This window comes from Camelus dromedarius, chromosome 5, assembly GCF_036321535.1.
Source record: "Camelus dromedarius isolate mCamDro1 chromosome 5, mCamDro1.pat, whole genome shotgun sequence".
NCBI classification, from domain to species: domain Eukaryota; kingdom Metazoa; phylum Chordata; class Mammalia; order Artiodactyla; family Camelidae; genus Camelus; species Camelus dromedarius.
Genome location: NC_087440.1, coordinates 91,479,364 through 91,501,235, shown reverse-complemented (window position 1 = coordinate 91,501,235; position 21,872 = coordinate 91,479,364). Strand labels below are relative to the sequence as shown.

The following is a 21,872-nucleotide window of genomic DNA, read 5'->3' as shown; positions in this document are numbered from 1 at the left end:
GTTGTTTTGCAGAAACCCAGGCCCCCCGTGTCCAGCCCGCTGCTTTCCAGCTCTGTTTGGGAGTCCAGGAGGCAAACGTGTTCAAACCCAGGCTCCGCTCCCCCCGAACCTGCTTTTCTCCCTGTGCTGCTGTCTGTCCTTCAGCTGCTCAGGGCCCTGAACCCTGGACGGACCCCACCCCACCTCTGGCCCGAGCCTCGCCCATCTTGCCCCCTGACTGCCGCCCCTGCGGGGCCTCCCCTTCCTCCTGGGCAGGTGCCTGGTCAGGTGTTTGACGGTCTCTCCCGCTTCCATCCACTAAAGGCGCCCCCTGCAGGTGGAGACGAGGCCCAGGCTGGTCTGTGAGGCCCACTTGGCCGAGGTTTAGGCCTTGCAGGCCCAAGTCTCTGTCTCAACTGACCACTTGTTTTGGCTTGTGGTGCCGTGGACGATATGTAAACAAATGGTGGGGGTGGATTTCAGTAAAACTGTGGGCCCTAAAATTTGAATTTCATGTAGTTTTCACATGCCAGGAAAATTTCCCAACTATTGAAAGGTGTGAAATCCATCCTTAACTCACTGGCCACAGAGAAGCGGCCACAGCCGCTCTGGCCACCCTCCAGGAATTAGAGTAGGTGGCGTCACCGTGGCCTCGGCCCTTGCAGAGCTGCACGCACGGCGCAGCTCGGCCTCCCCCGATGTTAGTCCAGGCCCTGGCCTAGTGAGTGGCCGCCTCACTTGTGGGTGGCTGGGACCTGGTGTGTGTGTTCCAGTCACCTTGTGGTCACACCTCACGGTCAGGAAATTGTGTTGGCAAAGGTACTACGAAAGAGCTGCTCTTGTTTTTCCTAATTCCCATGAGCAGGGAATCATCTTCTTTTCAACTGGCCTTTGTTTTGTTTCAAGAAACAGACCCTAAAGCAAGAGAAGGACCATCCTAGGAGACCAGGACCGGCCTACCTGATGGAACTGCCCAAACTTAAGCTGGCGGGAGTGACCAAACTGTCCTCATACTCCAGCCTGGCGCTGCAGTCAGTGCTGGCCCCAGGGGCAAATGGCAGAGTCCCATTGCTGAGACCCCTGAAGTGTGTTGGTGCAAACCAGAAGGTAGGCTTCCCCCCGGCTTCCCCTGGCCGCTCCAGCACCCATCCTGGCCCTGCTGAGTGCCTGTCACTTTCTTTAACAGACAGACGCACAGAAGGACATCAAGCCGACCCTGAAACAGCGTCGCCTGCCCACGGTAGACCGGAGGGGCGGAGGCTGCTGACCAGCACGCGTGCGTACCTGCCCCGAGGGCGGGTCCAGGTGTGGCCCCGCCCAACTGCAGGGAGGGGCCTGGCACCTGGAGAGCCCGCCTGCTGGCCAGCGCCGCCCACTCAGCTTGGAGCCGGCTGCCGGCATCCTGAAGGCAGCTGTACCGCACGTCCGAGTCTAATACAGTGTATAACCACCTCATTTTAGGGTTTTATTTCGTTTTCGTAACATAAGAATTTGGGGCAGGGACTACTTTGTAATTTTTTGTATTAATCAAAACAGAAATTATACTTTATTATGTATTATTTAGGCTCGGTTTCACCGCGGGCGCCGTGGGCCTTCTTCAGCACACCACCAGTAGTGCTGAGAAGGCTTCAGCTCACGCGCTGTACCCTTAAAGACCCCTGATTCTTATTAAAAAATAAGCTATCCTTACAGTATTTCATTTTAATATTTTCTGAGTTACATGTGTCCTGACTATCCATTCCTTTAATTTTACTTTCGTGAGCTTAGCAGGGAAATTGATTTTGTTAGGAAGACTTTGGTGTGGCTTCATTCTGTGTTGCTTGCAAAACCGCTGAGGAAGGAGCACAGGCTTGGGCTTGGTGCCCTCAGGGCTCAGTGCCTCCTGGGCGGGGAGGATGGAGCCAGGTGCCTCCTCCCGTGAGTAGAGAGCCCTGCTCCCTGCTGGCCTGTGGGTGCGCCCGTTTGGGTTCAGGGGTGCCAATGACAAGGGGGGTGAGGGGACGGGGCAGAGGGGCGGCCAGGCAGAGGGGACAGCCATCGAAGCCCCCATTTGTCTGGGAATGTAAGCTGGTAAGTGGATGTTCCTTCTCATCTTCGCAAACTTATGAATCTCCCAGGTGAGTTTTTGCCTTCCTGTTCCCTTTGTAAGGCAGATCTGTGGGGTGGGTGGTGCAGCTCAGTGGTAGAGCGTGTGCTTGGCATGCACCAGGGCCTGGGTTCAATCCTCAGGCCTCTGTTAGGCACAAACAAAAAAGAAATACAACTACTAAAAAAACAAAAAACAACAAAGATCTGTGCCACCCTTCCATACACTGTCCGGTGACCGCCGCCTCGGGCCCACCTGACAGCCAGGGAGAACCAGGAGTGAGGGGAGGGCGGCACTGAGAGAAGGACGGGCCCCCCCAGGCGGGGCGGCTGCAGCATCTCAGTGGTACGGGGAGCGGGGTTCTGGGCATGTGGGCCCTGTGGGGGCAGAGGAGCCCAGGCAGGGCAGATTCAGGACCAGAAATAAGGCGGACGGGAAGGGGGATGGGCCTGTCGGAGCTGGGTGCCCCCTGGAGAGGAGTGGGAAACAGCTTCCTGTGAAGCCCATCCGAGCCCCTGGGGGGGTTTTCAGGGCTGCCTCTGTGTGGCAGTGGCAATGGGGCGGGACGGTGCCCATCCACCTCCGCAGAGGGCCCGGGAGCCCACCGTGCGAGCGCTAAGCGGGATCACTTAGAGAAATGTGTTCTAGGCACTTCGTGGTTTAGTCACACCATAAAAAGGCCTTCACAGGGGCCAGCTGTATATCTTTTAAACTAAGTTCCTCTGCCTGGCAGCAGCTACACACAGATCCTAGTAACTTGTGGGCGTCTACCAGGAGGTGTGGGCGAGACCCCTGCTCCGAGCTGGTTTCAACCACATAAAAGCCCCTTGTGATGTCGCCGTGCAGCTAGCAAAGCTTGTTCGTACTCACCCCAGAGGTACATGTGATCCCAGGATTTCCATGACAAAAGACGGCCTCGTGGACTTGAAGCCACAGGGAGACGGCTGGCTGACACTGGGTCTGTGCACACGGAGCAGCTGCCACAGAGGCCCAAGATGGGGGAGGCCGCATGGAGGGTCTGGAGAACCAGAGAACTCTCCCCATGAGCCCATCTCAAATCGGGCTGACCGATGGAGAGGGCTGTGAGGGGCATGGCGTTAAACATTCAGTTCAGCAAAAAACGTGAAAAACTGAGCCAATTTAACAGAAGATAAGCAAATGGTATATTCAAGATAGTTTTAATATTAATATTTTTTGTGAATTAGAAATACCACTTTTAGATGATGAAAATTACCACCGAAGTGACCATTTCCCCTATCGCAGAATGACATTGTATACATATAATACACAGGTGACTGCATTGGAACAACAGTATTAAAATAAATGGTAACAGATTTAAAGGGCACCTTCACTCCACACCTTGGAGGTCCATTACACCCAGGTTCAAAGAAACTTTTTAACATTAAACTAGTTTAAGTGCAAACAGTTTTTTAAAAATCTATGATTGCAGCATTGGTCTTCCTGAATCACATGTTTAAGCCAGAAAGTAACAACTTTCTCTATGAGTGCATTTCAGGTTGTCTTCCGACCACCTAAGGTATTAAAAAGATCAGTGCAAAAACAGAGTGAAGTGCTGTTGATAATAGTTGGATTTAAGGGGATTTCTTGTCCAAGAAACATTTTATTTTACACTATGTATATATGTATATATTTATATATATATATGAGGTTTTAATTACATTGACTTTTAGAGTAAAAAGCAAGAAAATCTCATTTCTTATTTTTTACTGCAGCCCCAAAAGAATGATTTAAAAATGAAACATCTTTGGGTGAACTGAAAGGCCCCTGCCCCGCGCTTCTCTCCCACTCTCGCTCCTGCGACGTCTGCTCCCTCCGGCCGCGACTGCCTCCCACGCCGCCGGACGCCAGGCTGAGGTGGGCTCTGGACTCCGATGTCCGCGTCGCTCCCTCAGGACCCAGTCGGGCGAGAATTTTCCAGCAGGAGTGGGCTTGCTACACTACAGTCCCACCTGGAGAACTGGCCTGGTTTGGGGATGACAGTAAACCCTGCAAACAAAGCAGTTTACATTAACCCAGCAAAACACGGGGCAACGAAGAAAAGTCACAGTCACTCTTACTCTTTTCCAGGAGTTTCACATGGTCACGGTTAGATTTCTGATGGTTTGGAAGCCAAGGTTTTAACAACCCCTCCATTTCCATCTACTTGATTCCTAACTCATCGGAATCCTCTGAGCTCGGCATCTACTGAGCTCGGCCTCCTGCTTGGGTGCAAGGCTTGGGGCAGGGCTGGCCTAGGGGAGGTCTCAGGGCCGAGATTCTTTGCAGCATCACTGGCCCAAAGGTGAGGGGCACCCCGTAGGGGGCTGTTCACTGCCGCCTCCAACGGCTGTGCGCCCAGTCCCCTGGAGCCAGGGTAGGCCTCCAAGGAGGGAGTCTCTTGGCACTTCCTAAAGGCATGGCTTTCTCTGATGGTGCTGTGCTGGTGGGGCCCCTCTGGCTGTAGCGCCGGCATACAGGGCCCAACAGGTAAAGCAAGGAGGACCTGGGACAAAGCCCAGTCCTGCCACTTGGCCTGGTGGACTTGGGGACTCTCTGCACCAGTAAGAGGTGGTGTCTGTCTCTTCAGGGTGGCTCCTACTGAGAGGCCACAGGCTCTCACTGATTTCTTGCAATATAGGCGTGAGCTTAAGATAAACCTCTTACACAGCAAAGAGCACTAGGTTTCTTTGCATTTACTGGGATGCCATCAGAATTTGGCCTCATTCATTTACTAAGAATTTTAAGGTTACAATAGTGCAACACTGCAGCTATAGATTTTCAGTTTTGACACAAGCATCCTTAGCTGTCCTGAAACACGCTGCACTTGGTTGGCGCTATGTAAGCAAGGTGGCCACCTGCTCACATAGCGGAATCGCGCCGACACAGATGAGGGTGACCACCTGAAACTGACCTTCAGCTTCGCCCACACCTCGCTGGAGAGGAGCTGGGAAACACGTGGTCCTGCTGCAAGTCATTTTATCTCCAGTTTCTCACCTCAAACCTGAAATCTGTTCATCTGGACAAGGTCAGGAAGCAAAGAGCTGATGGAATTTAGCAACCTGCCCCCACTCAGAATTGACAGAAGCTCATCTCTGGGTTCCAGGACCCACTCCTGGAGGGGACACAGCCCTGTCCGACCTCACGGCGAGGGCAGCTCCGCGCTTCTCACTCAGACCCTTCAACACAGCCGGGTGAAGTCCAGACAGCGGAGGGAAAGCTCTGGCCCACCCAACCCGGGGAGACTGCCCACCTCGGCCCGGCGCACAGAGGGAAGGACAGCTGTCTTACTGCCTCAGTGATGGGGGCAGCCTTTGGCCAAGTGAGGAGAAACGCTCCTCAGGGGCTGCAGAGAGAGGCCGCGAGGGCCAGCTCCCTGTCCCTGGTGGGCAGTCTGGAGTGGAGTCACCTGTGTCACAGATAAACCTCCTCAGGGTCTAAGGCAATTCAGAGTCAGGAAAGTGGATTCCGGGAGCCACAGGATGTCCAGGAACTGTCAAATCTACCCAAGGCAGAGGTCCCCGTTCTCCCCAAACTGCTCCTCCCTGCAAAGGGGGACAGAGATGCAGAGGCCCCCACCCCAGGCCTCTCAACCCACAGGGCCTGAGCCCCCTTTCCCAGCCCCCGCCAATTGTGGGTGATGTTCGTGCTGAGGACACCCGTCCCACTGGGGCAGGTGGCATCTCCAGACCAGCGTTGCTAGCACAAGGATACGCCAGCCACACGTGAAATTTAAAACTAGTGGCACATCTAACAATTAAAAACTGGTCAAATGAATTTAAATATTTAACCCAATATATCCCATATTATCATTTCAACATGTAATCAATGTGAGAATTACTAATGATATAAGAAGCCTTGGAGGTTGGTTGGGACCAGCCCCCTGTCCAGTGTCCAGGGGCCCCAGGTGGCTCGTGACTGCCAGGTGGGCAGCGGGGTCTGGCCACCCTGGCCCAGCCCCTCCCCGGCCTTAGGCTTTGTCCAGTTCTGAGTGTGAGGGGCTGGAGGCCTAGGCGCCTTTCTGTGCAGTTCCGAGGGAGGAAGGGAGCTGAGGTACAGAGGGGCAGGGCACCGGCTTCCTGGGTCCTGAGGTCAGTGGGGACACCACTGGAAAGCCACCCTGCCTTCAGGGGCTGCAGGAGGCTCTCCTAGCCAGAGTGAAAGCACTCAGTCTCCAGGTCTCGCTGGTCTAAAGCCCTAATCCAGCTGTGGCGGCCGCGGGGAGCTGACAGCAGTCCGCCAGGATGTTTGAAAGAGACCCTGATGGTCATCTCAGCGAGCAGCTGCCCTCAAACCCTCCAGCTCCTGCGGTCCACACCCACCTAAACCACCAACTGGACAGGGTGAACAGGCCAGCCCTTTTGATGCCAACCCCGAGGGACAATGACTTTAGAAAGGACACTGTGCAGCATTACGCCTGGGGTCCTGCCCCTCAGGCCCTGAGCCAGAAGCAGTCGTGGGTGAAAACCGCAAGAGGACCCCAGGCACCCCGTCCAGGAGCCCCCCTGCCAGAGCGGGGAGAGAAGTGTGGTGTGGGGGCAAGGCCAGGGGCTGGGCCTCCAGGCCCCTGGTGGGCACCAGGTGTGGGTGCAGATTTGGGATGCTCCTGGGGTGGGGGGCGGGTGAGGCAGAGTCTGAAACAAGAGGACTGGGGGAGGGCCCTGAAGGACTGGGGAGGAGAGGGCCCCTCAGGACTAAACAGGGAATGGCCGCAGGCAGGGGGTCTGCACGCGGGCCGGGAGCCTGTCCGGCCTTGGTATGTTGGAGAGGGAGACCTGACACCTGTCTGCTTCTTGGAGATGGAACTGTTTGCTGGACAGAATGGACAGTGGAGACATCAGAGGAAACATCACTGTTCAAAAGAAAATTAAATGTAAAAAGTAACCTTATTTCTATAAGCCTGTGCTTTAGTTGAAAGGTTCCTGGGTGATGACAAGAGAGATGGAAAACGCACACTTAACAGGCCTCCATCGAAGACTCAGACTTCTCTCGAGGGAGGCCCAGCCTGACACATTAATGGAGGGGCATGGTTTGGGGCACGCTTTTCAGAGTGGGGGACCTGCTCCCCGACCCGCCATCCACGGCCCACATGGCGACCCTCTGCCCCTCCGCCTGCACCCTCCTTTCCCCCGGCAGGATCAAGGGAGCGGGGCAGCGCCTGGCCTTGGAGACCTTGCTGGTGTCCAGCGGTCTGGGCAGCGTGGCAACTGCCGGTCTGTCCACCTGACACCAGACAGCTGGCAATTAAGAGCTTTGCAAGCATCACTGCATTTCTCCAGCCAAGAGTCGGCATAAGGTCCTAACAGCCCCCTAGGAAGGCAGCCTGTTACAGGAACAGTGGTGACTCCTGGGTCTAACATTTCATAGCTGGTCTGTTCTCACCGGAGTTGCCATTTCATTCCTGCTGGAGATCTCATATGGAAACTGATAAAATTCTCCAGCTCTTAGTTTGGGTTTGATCCTAATTTACAATACTAAGCTAACAGAATTAAACATTGTTTCACAAGAACGCATAGGGAAAAGCAATACTTCGGCTACAATTTACAACCAAGGAACGTGTCTTTGTGCACGGCTGTTGCCAAGATTGCAGACCCTGAAAGCAAGAAAAGACATGGGGGTCACAGAGGCCCCCATCAGACAGAAGCCTTGTCCTGAAGCTCTGCTGGGCCCCTAGCGGGCTCCCATCTGACCCCAGTTATCTTGGACTCACCCATAAACCTTTGAGACCTCAGAACCTCGAGGGGGCAGCTGTGGGATGAGGTCGGAAGAGGTCGGCGGGTTCGGGCTGCATGTGGATCACCAAGTCATCCCAGCACTGCTCAAAGCCTGGTCAATTGATTCTCTCAAAGTCACCCTCACCCCACACAAAAGTGACATGCGTGTTGGCCTCGGGACAGGTCCTGAGACCTTGTAGAAAGTGAAGGAAAGAGCCACGAGAGGAGCTGAGCACGACCGTGCACAGATAGGTCACGGGAAGGTGCCCTGCACCCAGAGCGCGGATCCCCGAGGCTATGCTTCTAGGCACCTGCCAGGAAGGCTCCCCCGAATGACCTCTCTGAGAGACTAAGAGGGAAAGATTCGTAAAGTGATGCCTTTTTCTAGAGATGGTGTGCAAACATGATGAGAAACATCACCAGGCTAACTCCCTCCAGGGCCGTTGTTTCTAGCTATGCATACATTTTCTGTAGCCCGTCCCCAAGGATCCCAGTACTCACGCCACCCAGACCACTGTACAGAAGAACCAAGAACAGCCGGACAGAGTAGCTACCATTTCATTCTAAGGCACGTGAGGCCAGAGTCCCTGGACTCACTGAGTCAGACTTAGGAAGTAGATGTGGGGCTAGGAGAGGGACGTGCTCCCTCCCCTAGCACATCCTTTGGGCCATTCCCTGAGCATCTGCACCCCTCCCTGTCCCAGACCCACTGTTAACTATAGGCCTGGGAACTTGGCTCCACTGGGCAGCTGCCCCTTTGCTGTCCTTGACCTGCCCAACAATGGGTCACACTGATGGTGGCACATTGCTCCAAAGAGACCACTCTACCCAGAAAAAGTGATCATGCTCTTTTCAGACATCTGGGGAAAAGGCAAGGGCTCCTGGGAGAACCGTGGTTGGGAAGAGACCCTTCCATCGCCTGCGGGCCCTCGGACTCCTGGGTGACCCACTGTGGCTCTGAAATCCTCCCTGCTCTGTGGGGCAGGGGGAGGGGCCTCGCTATGTCCTCCTAAAGCCTAGCCTGAGTCGCTTCAGGGGCACTCCCTGTGCCGGCCCCATGGAAGGCTGCTCAGAGGCTCCGGTCTTACAGGCGGTAGGCTGAGTGCCTCTACATTTTGTTCCTTCCAAGACACCCAGTGGCCCAGATGCAACTATTTCAACAGGCTGGACTTACAATATTTTTTCAAGGTACAAACTAGTTATTCTTAAAAGATCAAAATTGTGCATGTGTCTCTAAACTTGCTGTCAACCTAGTAGTGTTCAGGGCTTAAAATCTACTCAGTGCTAAGGAAAAACATACAGCTCCTATGGCAGTGATCCCGGCGGGCCACTTGGAGGGCGGAGCATGTGACCGTCCCCTCCACTCTGGTATCTGGGAGCTTCGGGCCAAAGGCAAGAGCCCAAGCCCTTCAGCACTGGAGGCTCGGGAGGGCAGCACGGCTGGGAAGGCGCCAGCGTGCACCCCTGGAGATCGCTGAGGCAGGCGGCCCACCTGCAGGCTGGGCAGCTGGGAGGGAGCTTCCGGAGGCCTTGCCAGCCCCAAGCTCCAGGCCCGGACTCCAGGCTCACGGCCGTTTGCGGGGAGCAGCAGGGCCTGACGAGGGTGCCGGGGAGGGGGGCCTGCACATCTATTGAAGCTTTTGGGGATGGAGGTAGCAGGTGCTGCTCAGAGGGAGGGCGTGGCCCACACAGCGCGAGCCCACACATCACACACCACTGCCCCCCGGAGCATGGACCACCCCGCTGCCCTGCTGCCTCCAGGCCTGCTGTGTGGGCAGGACGACCCCAACAGCGACAACAGAGCCTCAAGCAAACTGTCCAGGATTCTGAGTAGGAAAACAACAACATCTCCCCAGGAAAAGGGCTGCTAAGGAAGAAAGCCTGGAGCCGCCTCTCCACCCTCCTGGCAGCTGGCTGTGGAGCTGGAGAGACCGCCGCCCGCCCAGCCCCGGCGACTTGAGCATCGGCATGCGCGTTAGACAGAACCTTCACCAGCTCGGCTGAAGAGTCAGTCCACCGTCCCCCCAAGACTGGGCTTGGCTTAGATGAAGGTCGCAGAAGACAGCACCTTCCATACTCAGAGCAAACATTTAACTTAGTAAGTTTCTAATTATGAGAAACTCAGAATCAGTAATAAGAGGTAGCAGTTTCTGGGGCTATCTGTTCCGTAAACATTAACAAGGCCCTTAATTTTACAGCATTTAAAAGCTTTTCTTTTGTGGTTCATTGAGATTTTGTTTAAAGCTTAGATGTGAAAATGACTATTGAAAATTATCTGCATTTACAATTCATTCACACGTGTTTATTTAAGGTCAGTATACAGAGGACAACCCCAAAGTTCTTCGGAATATCAAGTATGTAGTAAGTCTCTAGCCGTGACAGTGACAAGGGAACAGCTAAAAACCAAGGCAGTGAAACAAACACACGATTTTCTTAAAGTATAAAGTAACAATACTGATATTAAAGCTTCATTAATTATTGCAACAGTTAAGAACTTAATTTACCAACATATCATGTTAGGAAGACTCTTTATGAAATTTATTCAAGTTTTCAAGAAATTAGGTGAAAATGTAAAAAAGGAAATACATATGAATTTTACTTTTGATTTTCACTAAAGGTAAATATTCATACAATTTTATACAGTGTCACCTAACATAGTAACCTTTAATAAACTTAGGTATACAGAAATAAAAAATGCAGAAAACCTTTCTTTTACATTTCTAAATGGAGAGACAACGATTTAACCAAGACACGGAGTTCATGTAACAGACACAGCAATGAACAGAGTCAGTACCAGTGGGACAGCTTCCCCCTCCCAGCCCAGAGGGGCTTTTCTGCACAGGTTTGAACTTGGCTCTGAGCTTCAAAGAGAACAGCTGAACACAAGCGCTTTCCCAGCTGAGCCCTGGCCGCCCTTTCCCAGCCCAGACGCTCTCTCTGGCCGGCTCCGGGGCCATGGAGCCGAGCCCCCGATGGCCTCACGCACAGCACGGGGTGCTGTGCTCGGTGCATCTGTCCCAGGAAATCCACAGTCGAACTCTGCTTGCAGGGCTTCCTCCGACAGTCAGATACACAAAACGTGGCATCTGGGTTTTCCAAAGGATTCCTTCTCCAATGCTCCCCGACCCTTTCGCCCCCTCACACCTTGAGCTTCCTCAAGAGAGCAAAGATCTCCCTCCCAAGCAAGAGGTCATGAGAACCCTGTCCACCAGTGCAGACAGCTGATACGACAGCTTCACCAGCTTCAGCACAAACTCAACACCTGACAGGTTCTTAAAATAGTTCAAGATGTACCACCGGCAGTGGCGGACTCAGGGAGAAGTGGCCGCTGGGCTACCTGCCAGCTAGGACTTGGCCGCTAAGCCAGACAGCGGAGCAGAATACTGAGTCCCATCTAGGACGTGTCTACACGCCGTACAGACTGATAACGTTTCATAGCCTTTGGTTTCTTGTGGTTCCCAAATGTCTGAGACAACGATCCCTGTTAGAGCTTACTTCTGCATCTCCACTCCTCCACTGTTCTACCGTAAGGCATTTGTCCTTAGCTCCAAGTCAATGGCTCACAGGAGAATACTTCAAAAACGCTAGAGGTTCAATCACCACAAAAGACAAAATTAAGATTCTCCACCATTATTTAAGTAAATTTAGAATCCAAAGCTACTGGTTATTTTTAAAGAGTCTGCCTACTCTCTCTTACATGTTTGCTTTTAAAAGAAAGGAAAGTTTTCCAAAGGCTTCCTTCCCCAGCCCCCCAGGAGAGGAGCGGCTCAGGGAAGGGCCGGGGCTGGGGCAGCCAGTGGGCTCAGAAGCCCGCATCAGCAGTCAGCACAAGCCTCGCTCCTGGAGCTCCCAGAAGGCTAAAGGAGGCGAGCCAGAGAAGAGTGGAGAGCCACTGCCTGGCCTGTGCCCTCGGAGGGACAAGAGCTTCTGTCCTGTGGGCAGGCTGAGTTACCTCCTGCTGGGAGGGAGCAGGGTTCGAGTGCCACTCTGAGCACTTTATTTCTGGTCTCTTCATCGACGTGTTTCAGTGCTCAATAGAAAAGTTGTGCTGACAGAGTAGTAACAGCCTCTTCTTGCCAAAAGCTGTGTTATTCCAGAGATTTGGTTAGAAAAGAGATTCTCGCTCAGGATATTTAAGCTGAAAAACTTAAATTTCAATGAGGAAGCTCAAAGTTTGGTGAGAAAACACCGAAAATACTCCCCAGATCTCTCTTAGTGGCCGCTGTGCCCCACACACCTGCGATTGGGACCTCTCGTAGCTCCCCCTGCCCCCTGCTCCGCCCTGGGTCTGCAGGAGCCGCTGTGCAGAAGCAAACCCGGGCCAGGAAGGGAAGAGCCCACCCGCCCTCTCCAGGGCCCTCTTCTCAAGCTGCCGGCAGCTCTAGTCCTGGTCTTGGAGAACACCTTGCATCCTGCCCTCCTGACTGCAGGAGAAGGGCTCTGCTGGCTGTCAAAGAAAGGGGGCAGGCATCAGAGCGGCTAAGCCGACGAAGCAGCAGCGCCTGCAGCGTCCAGAACCAGCCCGGGCCAAGCCACGCAGCCCCTCCCCAGCTACAGGGACCCAGACCAGGTGCCAGAGACACATCCAGGAAACACCAACAGAAACCGGAACAACAAGACTGACCAAGCCCCAAATCCAGACTGTGTGGTGACCGTGGTTTTTAAAACTGGAGGTGGGGTAAAGGTGGGGGCAGATGGAGGAGGTGGTCACACAGGCTTCTGTGGGCACATTTAACAGCTTATTTTTTAGGGGACCACTAACATCCTCCTCTTGCCTCTCACACCTCTGCTTCCATCAACAGACTGCCCCTGGGCAGGTTATCCGTCACCTGAGGACGCTGAAGGGCGGAAGGAACCAGAAGAAGCCCAGTCAGTGACACAGGCCACACGCACAGCTTTTCTGCCACAGTGCGAGGAGCCAAGTGCTCAGAACTGAAAGGCTGTGCAGGACACACTCCCCCATAAAGGCCACTTACCTGGGATTAGCCACTCTTTGCTTAGGCCACATACAAAGTCTTGAATTTTGAAACTGCATACTCAATGCCTCAGAAGCATTTGAAACTGAATTTCTAAAACTAGGTAGGTACATAAAATTGCACATGGAGTGTTGGTTCCTAATCTCTCCACCTGACAGCCCAATTTATTAGCCTCCAAATTTCAAACAGTCCACAAGAATGGCTGTCTTTGCTACCTTACATTAGTTAACATTTAGGAACAAAGGACCGCATCTTACAGGCAGATAGGACATTAACATTCCCATGGACCGTGATGCATAAGCGACAAGCACCTGGAAGGCCACCGTGGTTCTCAAGTGGAAGAACACTGCTATAGAGGTAACAGAAGCCACCGTGGGAAGGACACAGAGTGAAGCATGCAGCCAGGACACGTGTGGGGCGGGCGGCGGGCTGGGAGCAGCCTGGCCATCCTGCGAGGGCTGCTTTAAGAGTACCCGGAGCTGCTGCTCACCTGCCAGTCTCACACCACAGAGGAACGAGTGTCTCCAGGTCAGCACTTCGCTGACTCCCATTCCCTACTCAGACCAGCATAAATAATCAGTATCTCTGTGTTTACTTAACAAAGGTGTGCACAACAGAAAAATCAACCTAAGTGACCAAAATAAGTTAGCAAATAAGATCATCATCACCTTGACATAAAAGACACAGCTCAAACGGCCATGCTGTCCGTAGTGAGAACAGAAATCTGGAAAGAAACTCCTCCCACAGCTGGTGAGGCTCAGAAGGAGTGGGAGTCCACCACTGGGAGGGACGGGCTGTGAGCCCTGAGGACAGGGGACCCGCCACCACCAGCCAACAAGGAGCGGAGCGGCCTGCACGTGCCCTCCCTCCACCGGGACACAAAACCCAAGTCTTCACAGAGAAAGCTGAGGGCTCTGCCTAGGGCCTACGGTCATGTGCCTTTCTAGACCGGGGGGGGGGGGGGGGGGGGGGCAGGGAGAGACAAAAAAACAAAATGGGAAAAAAGAAAAAAGGAAAAAAAAATCCTCCCAACCCCCACCAAAAACAAAAGAAAACAAAACCTCCTTCCCCTTGGGAAAAACGTAAGTAAATGCACGGGACATAAAAGACCTTGGCTTCTGTGGCAAGAGGCACTTCTGACAAGGCTGCTGGCGCCCTCAGCCGCGGGCCACGGTCACTATCCAGGCTCTGAGAAACGTGGGTTTTTATTTAGTGCACAGAATCTCAATCAAAGTGCTACAAACTGCTTCTTTGAAAAAAGATGTTTATTAAACAATTTTAATTGTCATAAAATGACTAAAATGGGTTTTAAAAATTAAGGCTCTTCTCTTTCTGTGGATTGCCAGAACAATGTAAAAATAATATCAATCAACCCTGCTGAATGCTTTGTTCCTAAAGTTAAATTTCATAGATTCCTAAACATTTTATGATTAAGATAAAAAATTGGACTATAAATGACAATTAATGGCCGTCCGTATTGAATACACACTCTGATCAGGTGTACAATATTCTAATTGAGTAGTTAAGCAAAAATTTTCCAGTTAAAGCAGAAATTTTAATTTTAGCATTTTAAAGTCATAGCTTCCCCACACTGTCATGATTTCCCTAAAATCGAAATAGGCTAATACAGGAACGCTAACCTTGGGACTCTATATACTCCCAGGAGGGTGACTGACTCGGCTGGCAATTAGTTTGATTATATTCTTTTAAACGTTCTAAGGTGAATTATCAAATGATTCAGAATTACATGGCATGCAGTATCCAAAATTATGGCTCTGATGCATTTAAGATTTACATTAAGAATAAGGAGTGTCATTCACATTCATTGTACACCCCACCCCTCCCGCGAGGAAAAATCACTACCTATTCAAGTTCTCAATCTGGTGCAGCATCAAGGATTAAAACTTACCACTTTACCAGGCCTTCCCCACGTGCACACAAAGCCCTCCTGACAAGCAGTGACTACACAGTCTTCAAGGAAAACCAGCACAGTCAGCCTCTCGTGAGCTATCTTTTTGCAGACGAGCGGCTCCAGCAGGGGGACGTCCTCCATTCGGGGACACAGAGGCGTCCCCAGAGTTTTGGCCGGGTCCGTTCTGGCTTTGGTGACCAGGTTCAGCTTGTCGCTGCTCTTGCTAGAAATGTGCCCCATGCTGTGGTTGCGCTTGTGGTCCTTCTCGTGGTGCCTGTCCTTCCGGTCATGCAGTGAGAGCGTTGCGAACTTGCTGACCCCGGAAGCGACAGCCCCGTCCGCCACGCCACCCTTGCCGCCGGCGCCGGAGCCCGCCGAGTGCGGGAGGCTGTTGGAGCGCGGCAGCGGTGGCGGCGCCGCGTTGCCGGCCGTCGGGACGCTGTTCCCGGTGCTTCCGGCAGGAGGGCTCGTGGCGTTCATGACGTTCGTGTGTGTCCTTGCTCTCAAGAGGGGCTGGTGAGGGAAAAGGATGTCCTCCGTAAGGTCCCATAAGCAGAGCTGTGTGTCCTGGCCCACGGAGCCAAACCGATACGTAACGCTGACGGGGCGGCTCTCCGTAGAGTTCCGTTTGGACAGCCGGGACTGGGTACTATTTGCTCGATCTCTTCCAAAATGAAGAAGGTCCTGGAAGTCCTCGTCACTGCCACTGAACTCCATAGGGTCGCTTTCCTCTACGCTAGTGGTATAGGGGTCAAATGCCACGACGCTGACCCAGGATTTGTGCCCGTGGCCTCGAGCTATCACTCGGCAGTCTACAAAAGACCAGACTGTCACCAGGTCGTCCTCGCCCCCAGTCACGATGTACTTGCCGTCCGGGCTCCAGCACACACACAGCAAGCCGCCAAAGTAGCTTTTCATCGTGCCGTGCAGCTCCACCGAGTCAAAGTTGAACACCCGCAGGAAGCCGTCCTGGCTCACGCACGCCAAGAACTTGCCATCTGGGGAGAAAGCAAACTCGTTGAGGGCCCCCTCGCCCACCGTCCACTTAAGGAGAGGGTTCCTCGTGGATTTGCTCTTGCAAGTGTGCACGGCAAAGCTCTCTCCCTGCTTCAGGAGCTGGTAGTGGGGGGCTGTGGTGCCACAAGCGTGCTCCACATTATACAAGTACGTGCTCCCACTCGAATGGGCTACTAGGAAAAGGCTTTCCGAACCAGGAACCCATCTGACACAGGTTACTCGTGACTTGTCTATTAGTCTCTGTGAAGACAAAGGAGAACAAGTTATCACAACGGAGAAGTTGGAAAGGTCTACTTTTCCAGCAAGAATACTCGTCCGCTTGGCGGTGAGAGGAGCCGCATCCTTCCAGGCCCTCCACGTCCTACCCGAGGGCAGCCAGGCCAGCGGAGAGCAAGTTGGCCCCTTGGAGAATTACTTTCTAGAACTGCACCTGTGTGTCAGGCCAGTGGCTTTCGCTGAGCGAGTCAGTCATTCAACAAACCCTGTTGACAGCCTGGTATGTGCCCAGCCGACCTGCTCCATACCAGGCGCCGGGACACACTGGTGAGGGGCTGCCTGCGGGCGCCTCTCAGGTCTTACGCCAGGAGCGGCTGGGTCTGCGCCCTGCTGAGCCTACAGAGCGTCCTCTCTCCGAGGCCCCCAGGGACTCTCGGGCCTCACAGCAGAGGAAGCTAGGCCTCCCGCGTTCTCTGCACTGTACTGTCACCGCACGTCCCATGATGCCTACACCTGCCCCGCTGGCTGCTCCGGGTGGGGAGTGAACGTGCAGCCAGCGGTATCCAGGGCTGCCACACGCACTTCCTGGGCTCTCCCTCAGCCCTGATGCACTGCAACTTCCTCACTCACATCACGGTCCTGTGTGCATCTTTATAAGCAATTCCTCCAAATCTTCTTTGGAACCACGTGGTGTTTAAAAAAAATAAACAGATGATTAAAACTCAGGAGTATGCGCCTCATCACTGCCACTCTGCTCCAGGATGCTCTGGTCCACTGACCAACTGTTTCGTTAACAGGCACAGACTGGGAGTCTTGTCTTTAAAACCAAAAGAACAGAAGGCAAAAGCAGAAGCCTCCCCGAAGGCACGACCAGCCAGCCTCCCTGCTTGCAGACCAAGCTGTGGGGCTCCCCGGCACAGCGCTTCCACGCGGTGCCTGGTCCCATAATCACATCACCAGAAGCCATCCGGGAGTTCCCAGCAAGTCCGGCTGCTAGACATGCCCTGCGGCCGCCCCCAAGGGCAAGCTGCCTCAGGGGCCAGCAGGCTCGGGCTGAGTTCAGTGCTCTCCTTCCCCTTCCTGGTTGGGATTCCCCACCTCACACCTCAGAGGGGCCCTGGGGCACAAAGATGCGAAGCCCGTGGGGACACAGGGCCCTCTGCCTGGTCGGCACTGCACTGTGTGCCTGCTGTATGGGCTGCATCTTTACAGAAAATCATAGAAAATGAAAACACTTGGTTTTTTCAAAGAAGAGATTAATGAACCTTGCAAGCTATTGCAGAAAATTAGGCCCCTGAAGGCAGGTGGCCAACCAATGACCCCAGCCAGGGAGGAGTGAGGAGGCCTGACCCTGCACAGCACGAGGGCCCGAAGCTCAGGGACAGCAGGTCCAGCAAGGGTTACTGAGCGGCAAGTGTCACTGCAGTCATTCTGCAGTGTCTCAGCCACAGGGCAGCACGCTGGCCCTCTTAAATTAGCAGAGATGCTGCAAGCCGACCTCAGGCACACAGCTACATTGTCACTGCCTCCTCCTTCCTCTCCTGCCTGGTGACCTGCCCGTACGTGGCACCCGACCTACACCAACACCAACACCCTGAAAGCCCAGGGCTGCTCCGGCAGGGCTTCCACGAGACCTTCACCGTTTCTTCCCTGGGAGGTTAGAGGTGACTTACAGGGACAGATCAGGAATTTTGCTTGTGAGGGTGACTTACCCCTCCCCACCAGACCTTGCTGGACCGCCGGGTCCAGGCTGCCTCAGCGCTCCTGAGCCTTTAAACTGTGACCAACCTAATGTCCAAGCATGGTGCCAGCTCAGCCCCAACCTGCGGCCTCGTCAGGCGGCTACAGAAGGTAACTCCAGCTGGGGAGCCAGGCTGCTGTCCTCGTCCTGGCACTGAGGCTCTCCACTCCCAAACCTGACATCCCCCACAACCAAACCTAACCTCAATTCTTCCAAGATCTCGCCACTGTTACTCTATCATGTGTGGAAAATTTTAAGGATGAGCATAAAAACTTCTAGCACCACGGTTATGAGAAAATTTTGCTCTTGATTTAAAAAGACACAGCAGAAGTAATTCTCTTAGAACTCAAAACTGCAATGCTGTCAAGTAAACCAGTATCACCCTGCAAATGTGAGGCGAGGAGAGAAATAACTGTAGCAGCATTATTAAAACACGCATTACTAGGATGACGAAGCTCATTTAAAAACAGTATTCCATATAAAAAGGTGCACCAAGACTGCTCTAAGTAGGCACGTGGATGTGACTTCCAGACAAAACCTGAGCCCGCCTTCTGCGTCCCCCCAGGACACCCAAGTAGGAGACGCTACGGTCGCGCCTCGGCACGTGGGTATCAGGGACAGCCATTTAACAAACCGCAGACCAGAAAAATAAACGCACCACAGATGCAACTGTGGTGCGAAAGGGGCTCTCCCTTGCTCTGCATCATCGCTTTTCCCTACCAGACTGTGTGCTCCAGCGTAGGGAAAAGGCCTGCTGCATCTCGGGGTACCCAGCCCCACCCGTGTCTGGGGCGCGTGACAGGCTCTGAGGAAGAGGCTCTGCACATGTGCCCTCTGATCCTCAAAACCACCCTGCGATGTAAGCGCTTGTTTTTAACAGGTAACACGTGCACACTCACACACAGAGATGTGCAGGAGAAAGGCCGCGCTCGCACCTGCCCTCCGCTCCAGAACCCCGTCCCGAGTTGCTGTGCTTGGCGTCTTGCTTCTCTCTCCGGAGTGTCTTCCTGGCGGACAAGGCAAACACGGACCCTCTTCACACCGAAGGGCAGACCACGCACGTCTGCACCTCCGCTTTCTCATTCAGCCACACACTGTGTGCATCCGTCTGTGCTGCTACAAAGACAGGTTCCTCACTCTCTTCTACAGCTGCAGAGTAGTCAGTCATATGGACGTACTAGTTTATTTCAAAAGTCCCCCACTGAGGGACATGTATGCAGCGAAGGGTAGCCTCGTACACACAGCAGGTCCCACATGCACAATTACACCTGCAGGACAAATTCCCAATGGAACAGCTGGGTCAAAAGACACACACATGCATAATTTGTATAGGTATCACCAAATCACCTCCCACGGAGAAGGGGACAATTAAACTCCATCCGCGATGTAGGCAGGAGGGCCTGTCCCCATATGAAGGCAGGTACTGTCGTCTCACCCACCAGGGAACAGGCAGTGCACGCGCTCACTCACTCCTCCTTTCCCTGTTCGTTGAGCACACACTGTGTTGGGCACTGATACAGCACTGGCAGACAGACACCCCTTCCCACATGGAATTTACGTTCAAGTGGGATGAAAAGATAGTCAAACCGGCACACTCTGATGGTAAGGAGTGTTGTGGAGCAAAACAAAGACAAAGGGTAGGGGGATTATAGTGATTTCAATCCCAAACAAGAGGGCCTGGAAAGGCTCTACCTCTGGCAGTGAGGGCTCGCTGAGCAGAGTTAAAGGGCAGCAGACAACAGGCTGAGGGATGCTGGGAAGAGCAGCCTCACAGAGGGAACCACTCTAAGGGCACTGATGGCAGGCGAGCGGGGGGGGACCAAGCACGAGACATCCTGGAGACACAGAAGGAGTGGGTGCAGGCAGCACAGACCAGGCAAGATGACACACCAACGCAGGGCGTCACACCCCTAAGTGGGGCTGCCATCTGTCTTCTGTGCCACCAACAAAGGCCAGCGAAGGCCAGGGCCACTGCACACAGGTTCTCAGGCACAGGGCACAAGCCTACTTCAGACCCTGAGCAGGGCGGACATGACTCTCAGGCTAGCCAGGAGTCACTGAATTTAAATTGCTCTGGGTTCTTATTTGGTTTAGGTTTAACCAAAAAGGAAGAGAACAGAAAGCATTTTACACTGCCTTTCAAATTAAAAAACAAATACCTAGAACATGTTATTCAATAAATATAAAGAATGAAGCCCAGTTTCTGCACCATGAGGGTATCTTTTGGTTCCAGAAAATGTCTAGCACAGAAAGTAAAGAATCTTACTCAGTTTTCAATGTTAAGTAATGGGATTTCCCTGCTGGGCTCAAGTTTTCCAGTATCAATGCAGCCTTGACCTGAAGAGTGTACGTTTGAGTGTGTAGAGAAGCCACCCTTGGCAAAACCCCAGGGCCCTCTGGGGAGCTCCTGAGTAGAGGTGAGGCAGGAGGTTGAGAGAGGCAGGGGCCCAAGCTGGCGCGGGGCAGCCCGACAAAGGCGCAGCACGGTGCTGGGGGATGTGGGGATGTGGGGATATGGGGATGTGGGGATGTGGGGATATGGGGATGTGTGTGTGTGTGTGTGTGTATGTGTGTTTTGGCTGGAGCACTTGAGCAGGGCAGGAAATCGCGTCTGGAGCTGTGAACTGGGACTCACAGAGACGAAGTCCCAGGCTGGGGGGCTGGGCTGTGACCCCGAGGCCTGGTGCTGCCCAATCCCACAGCCCAAGCGCCTGCAGTGTGTCCAAAGTGAGACGTGCTGGATTCTCAAGACTGGAAAAATTATGGGAACTACCTCATTCATGATTTTATACTGATTGTATGTTGAAATAATATTTGGATATATTAGATGAAATATCTTAATTTCACCTTTTTTTTTTTAACTTAATTTTAAGTTACTTAGAAAATTTTAAGTTGTATTTGTGGCTCACACTGTGTTTACCAGCAGTGCTGCTGCAGACAGCGGGGACCATGAAGGCTTCTGAACAGGGAGGTGACAGAACAACGTGAAAACCCTGTCAGCAGGCAGAGAAGAGCACCTACAATTCCACTACTAATATTAGGTCGGGGGGGGTGGAGACAGGTTAGGGGACTATGACAACTGTCTGTGGACAAAAAAGTCTTAAACATGACCAGTGGCAGCATGGCAGGTGGGCTGTTTACAATGATCAGCTGGGTGGCGAAGGGCGGTGAGGTGAGGCATGGGAAAATGCCTAGGTTTTGAGCTTGAGTGACTGGGAAAGTGGTGACACCAAGAGTGGAGGGTGGCTAAGCTGGGGAGAAGTCCACATGTCCCCATCCAGTAGGCAGCTGATGAGAGTGGCCAGGGGAGACAAGGAGACCGGCTGTGAACACGGGAGCCAGACCTCCAAGGCAGCAGGTGCGGCAAGAGAAGGAGGAGACTATGAAGCTTTGCAAAAAGCCAACTTACAGGGAGCAGGACAAAACTCAGGGAGGCAGAAGGAAAAGTGGAGAGAAGAACCCAGGAGTCCCCCCAGGAGAGGAGAGGACGTCCCCTGCACCATCACTTCCCTCCACCACAGCCCTGCCCGGAGAGAGGCAGAGCCACAGGCGGGGCACAGCCGCCCTCGAGAGCACAGGGAAGCCAGCCTGAGGCTGGGGAGCGAGGGGAGGACGCCCGAGAAGAGAGCCACCTGCCGGGCTGGAGAGGAGAGGCTGGGGGAGGGCGCTCCAAGGAGGACGCACATCCCACTCCCAGCAAGCACGGAGAGGGAGGGAAGCAAGGCAGGTCTCAGGGAGGGGCGAAGGCAGAGTCAGCAGCTGAGACCATCTTTTCGGTTGCCTGGGGCAGCCACTGGGCTTTCCATTAAAAAGTCAAATTCCAAAATGCTCCAAGGCCTACTTTTATAGTCACTTTCATAAAAACCAAAACCAAAGCCAAAATCTGGGTGTTAATACACCGTTTCTGTTTGTCAAAACCCCGACCCAGGAGGTGGGCTCCCCCAGCCACTTCTCTTCCTGATCATCACCTGCCGCCCCCACAGTCCTCATCCTGTTCACAGAATATTAGTCTCATTTCTAATATTGATCCAGTGAAAATCAAACACCAAAACTGCCATCATTAACGGCATTAACATACAAGATTTTCAAACTACACTAAACTAGTTAAAAGGAAGCAAGAATAAAAATAAACCTGTAACCACACTAAAGCACCACCGCTAAAACGAAGCTTTTCTAAAGCACATACTTTTTTCCTTTTTTTCACTATCAACATGACAAGCAGGAAAACATTGCT

General features: G+C 53.2%; 2 protein-coding genes across 29 annotated transcripts in view; one reads left to right on the top strand and one right to left on the bottom strand.

Annotated features, from left to right (window-relative positions):
- The window catches only part of MOK (MOK protein kinase), a 44,718-nt gene extending 43,045 nt beyond the window's left edge, over positions 1–1,673 (top strand). For all 9 annotated transcript variants that reach the window (XM_064486261.1, XM_064486264.1, XM_031454357.2 and 6 more), the window contains 2 exons: positions 886–1,086; positions 1,166–1,673. In XM_064486261.1, the coding sequence (XP_064342331.1) occupies positions 886–1,086; positions 1,166–1,246 (282 nt within the window). In that variant the 3' untranslated portion in view covers positions 1,247–1,673. The remainder of the gene's footprint in view (positions 1–885; positions 1,087–1,165) is intronic.
- Positions 1,674–3,227: 1,554 nt separating this feature from the next.
- Positions 3,228–21,872, bottom strand: part of WDR20 (WD repeat domain 20) — a 59,835-nt gene continuing 41,190 nt past the window's right edge. For 7 of the 20 annotated variants that reach the window (XM_031454330.2, XM_031454333.2, XM_031454332.2 and 4 more), the window contains 2 exons: positions 14,662–15,921; positions 10,064–12,223 (listed from right to left, as the gene is read on the bottom strand). In XM_031454330.2, the coding sequence (XP_031310190.1) occupies positions 12,158–12,223; positions 14,662–15,921 (1,326 nt within the window). In that variant the 3' untranslated portion in view covers positions 10,064–12,157. Of the gene's footprint in view, positions 4,073–10,063; positions 15,922–16,527; positions 16,537–18,573; positions 18,718–21,872 lie in introns of those variants that run through there. The other 13 variants (XM_031454346.2, XM_031454341.2, XM_031454342.2 and 10 more) reach the window with 7 other exon arrangements.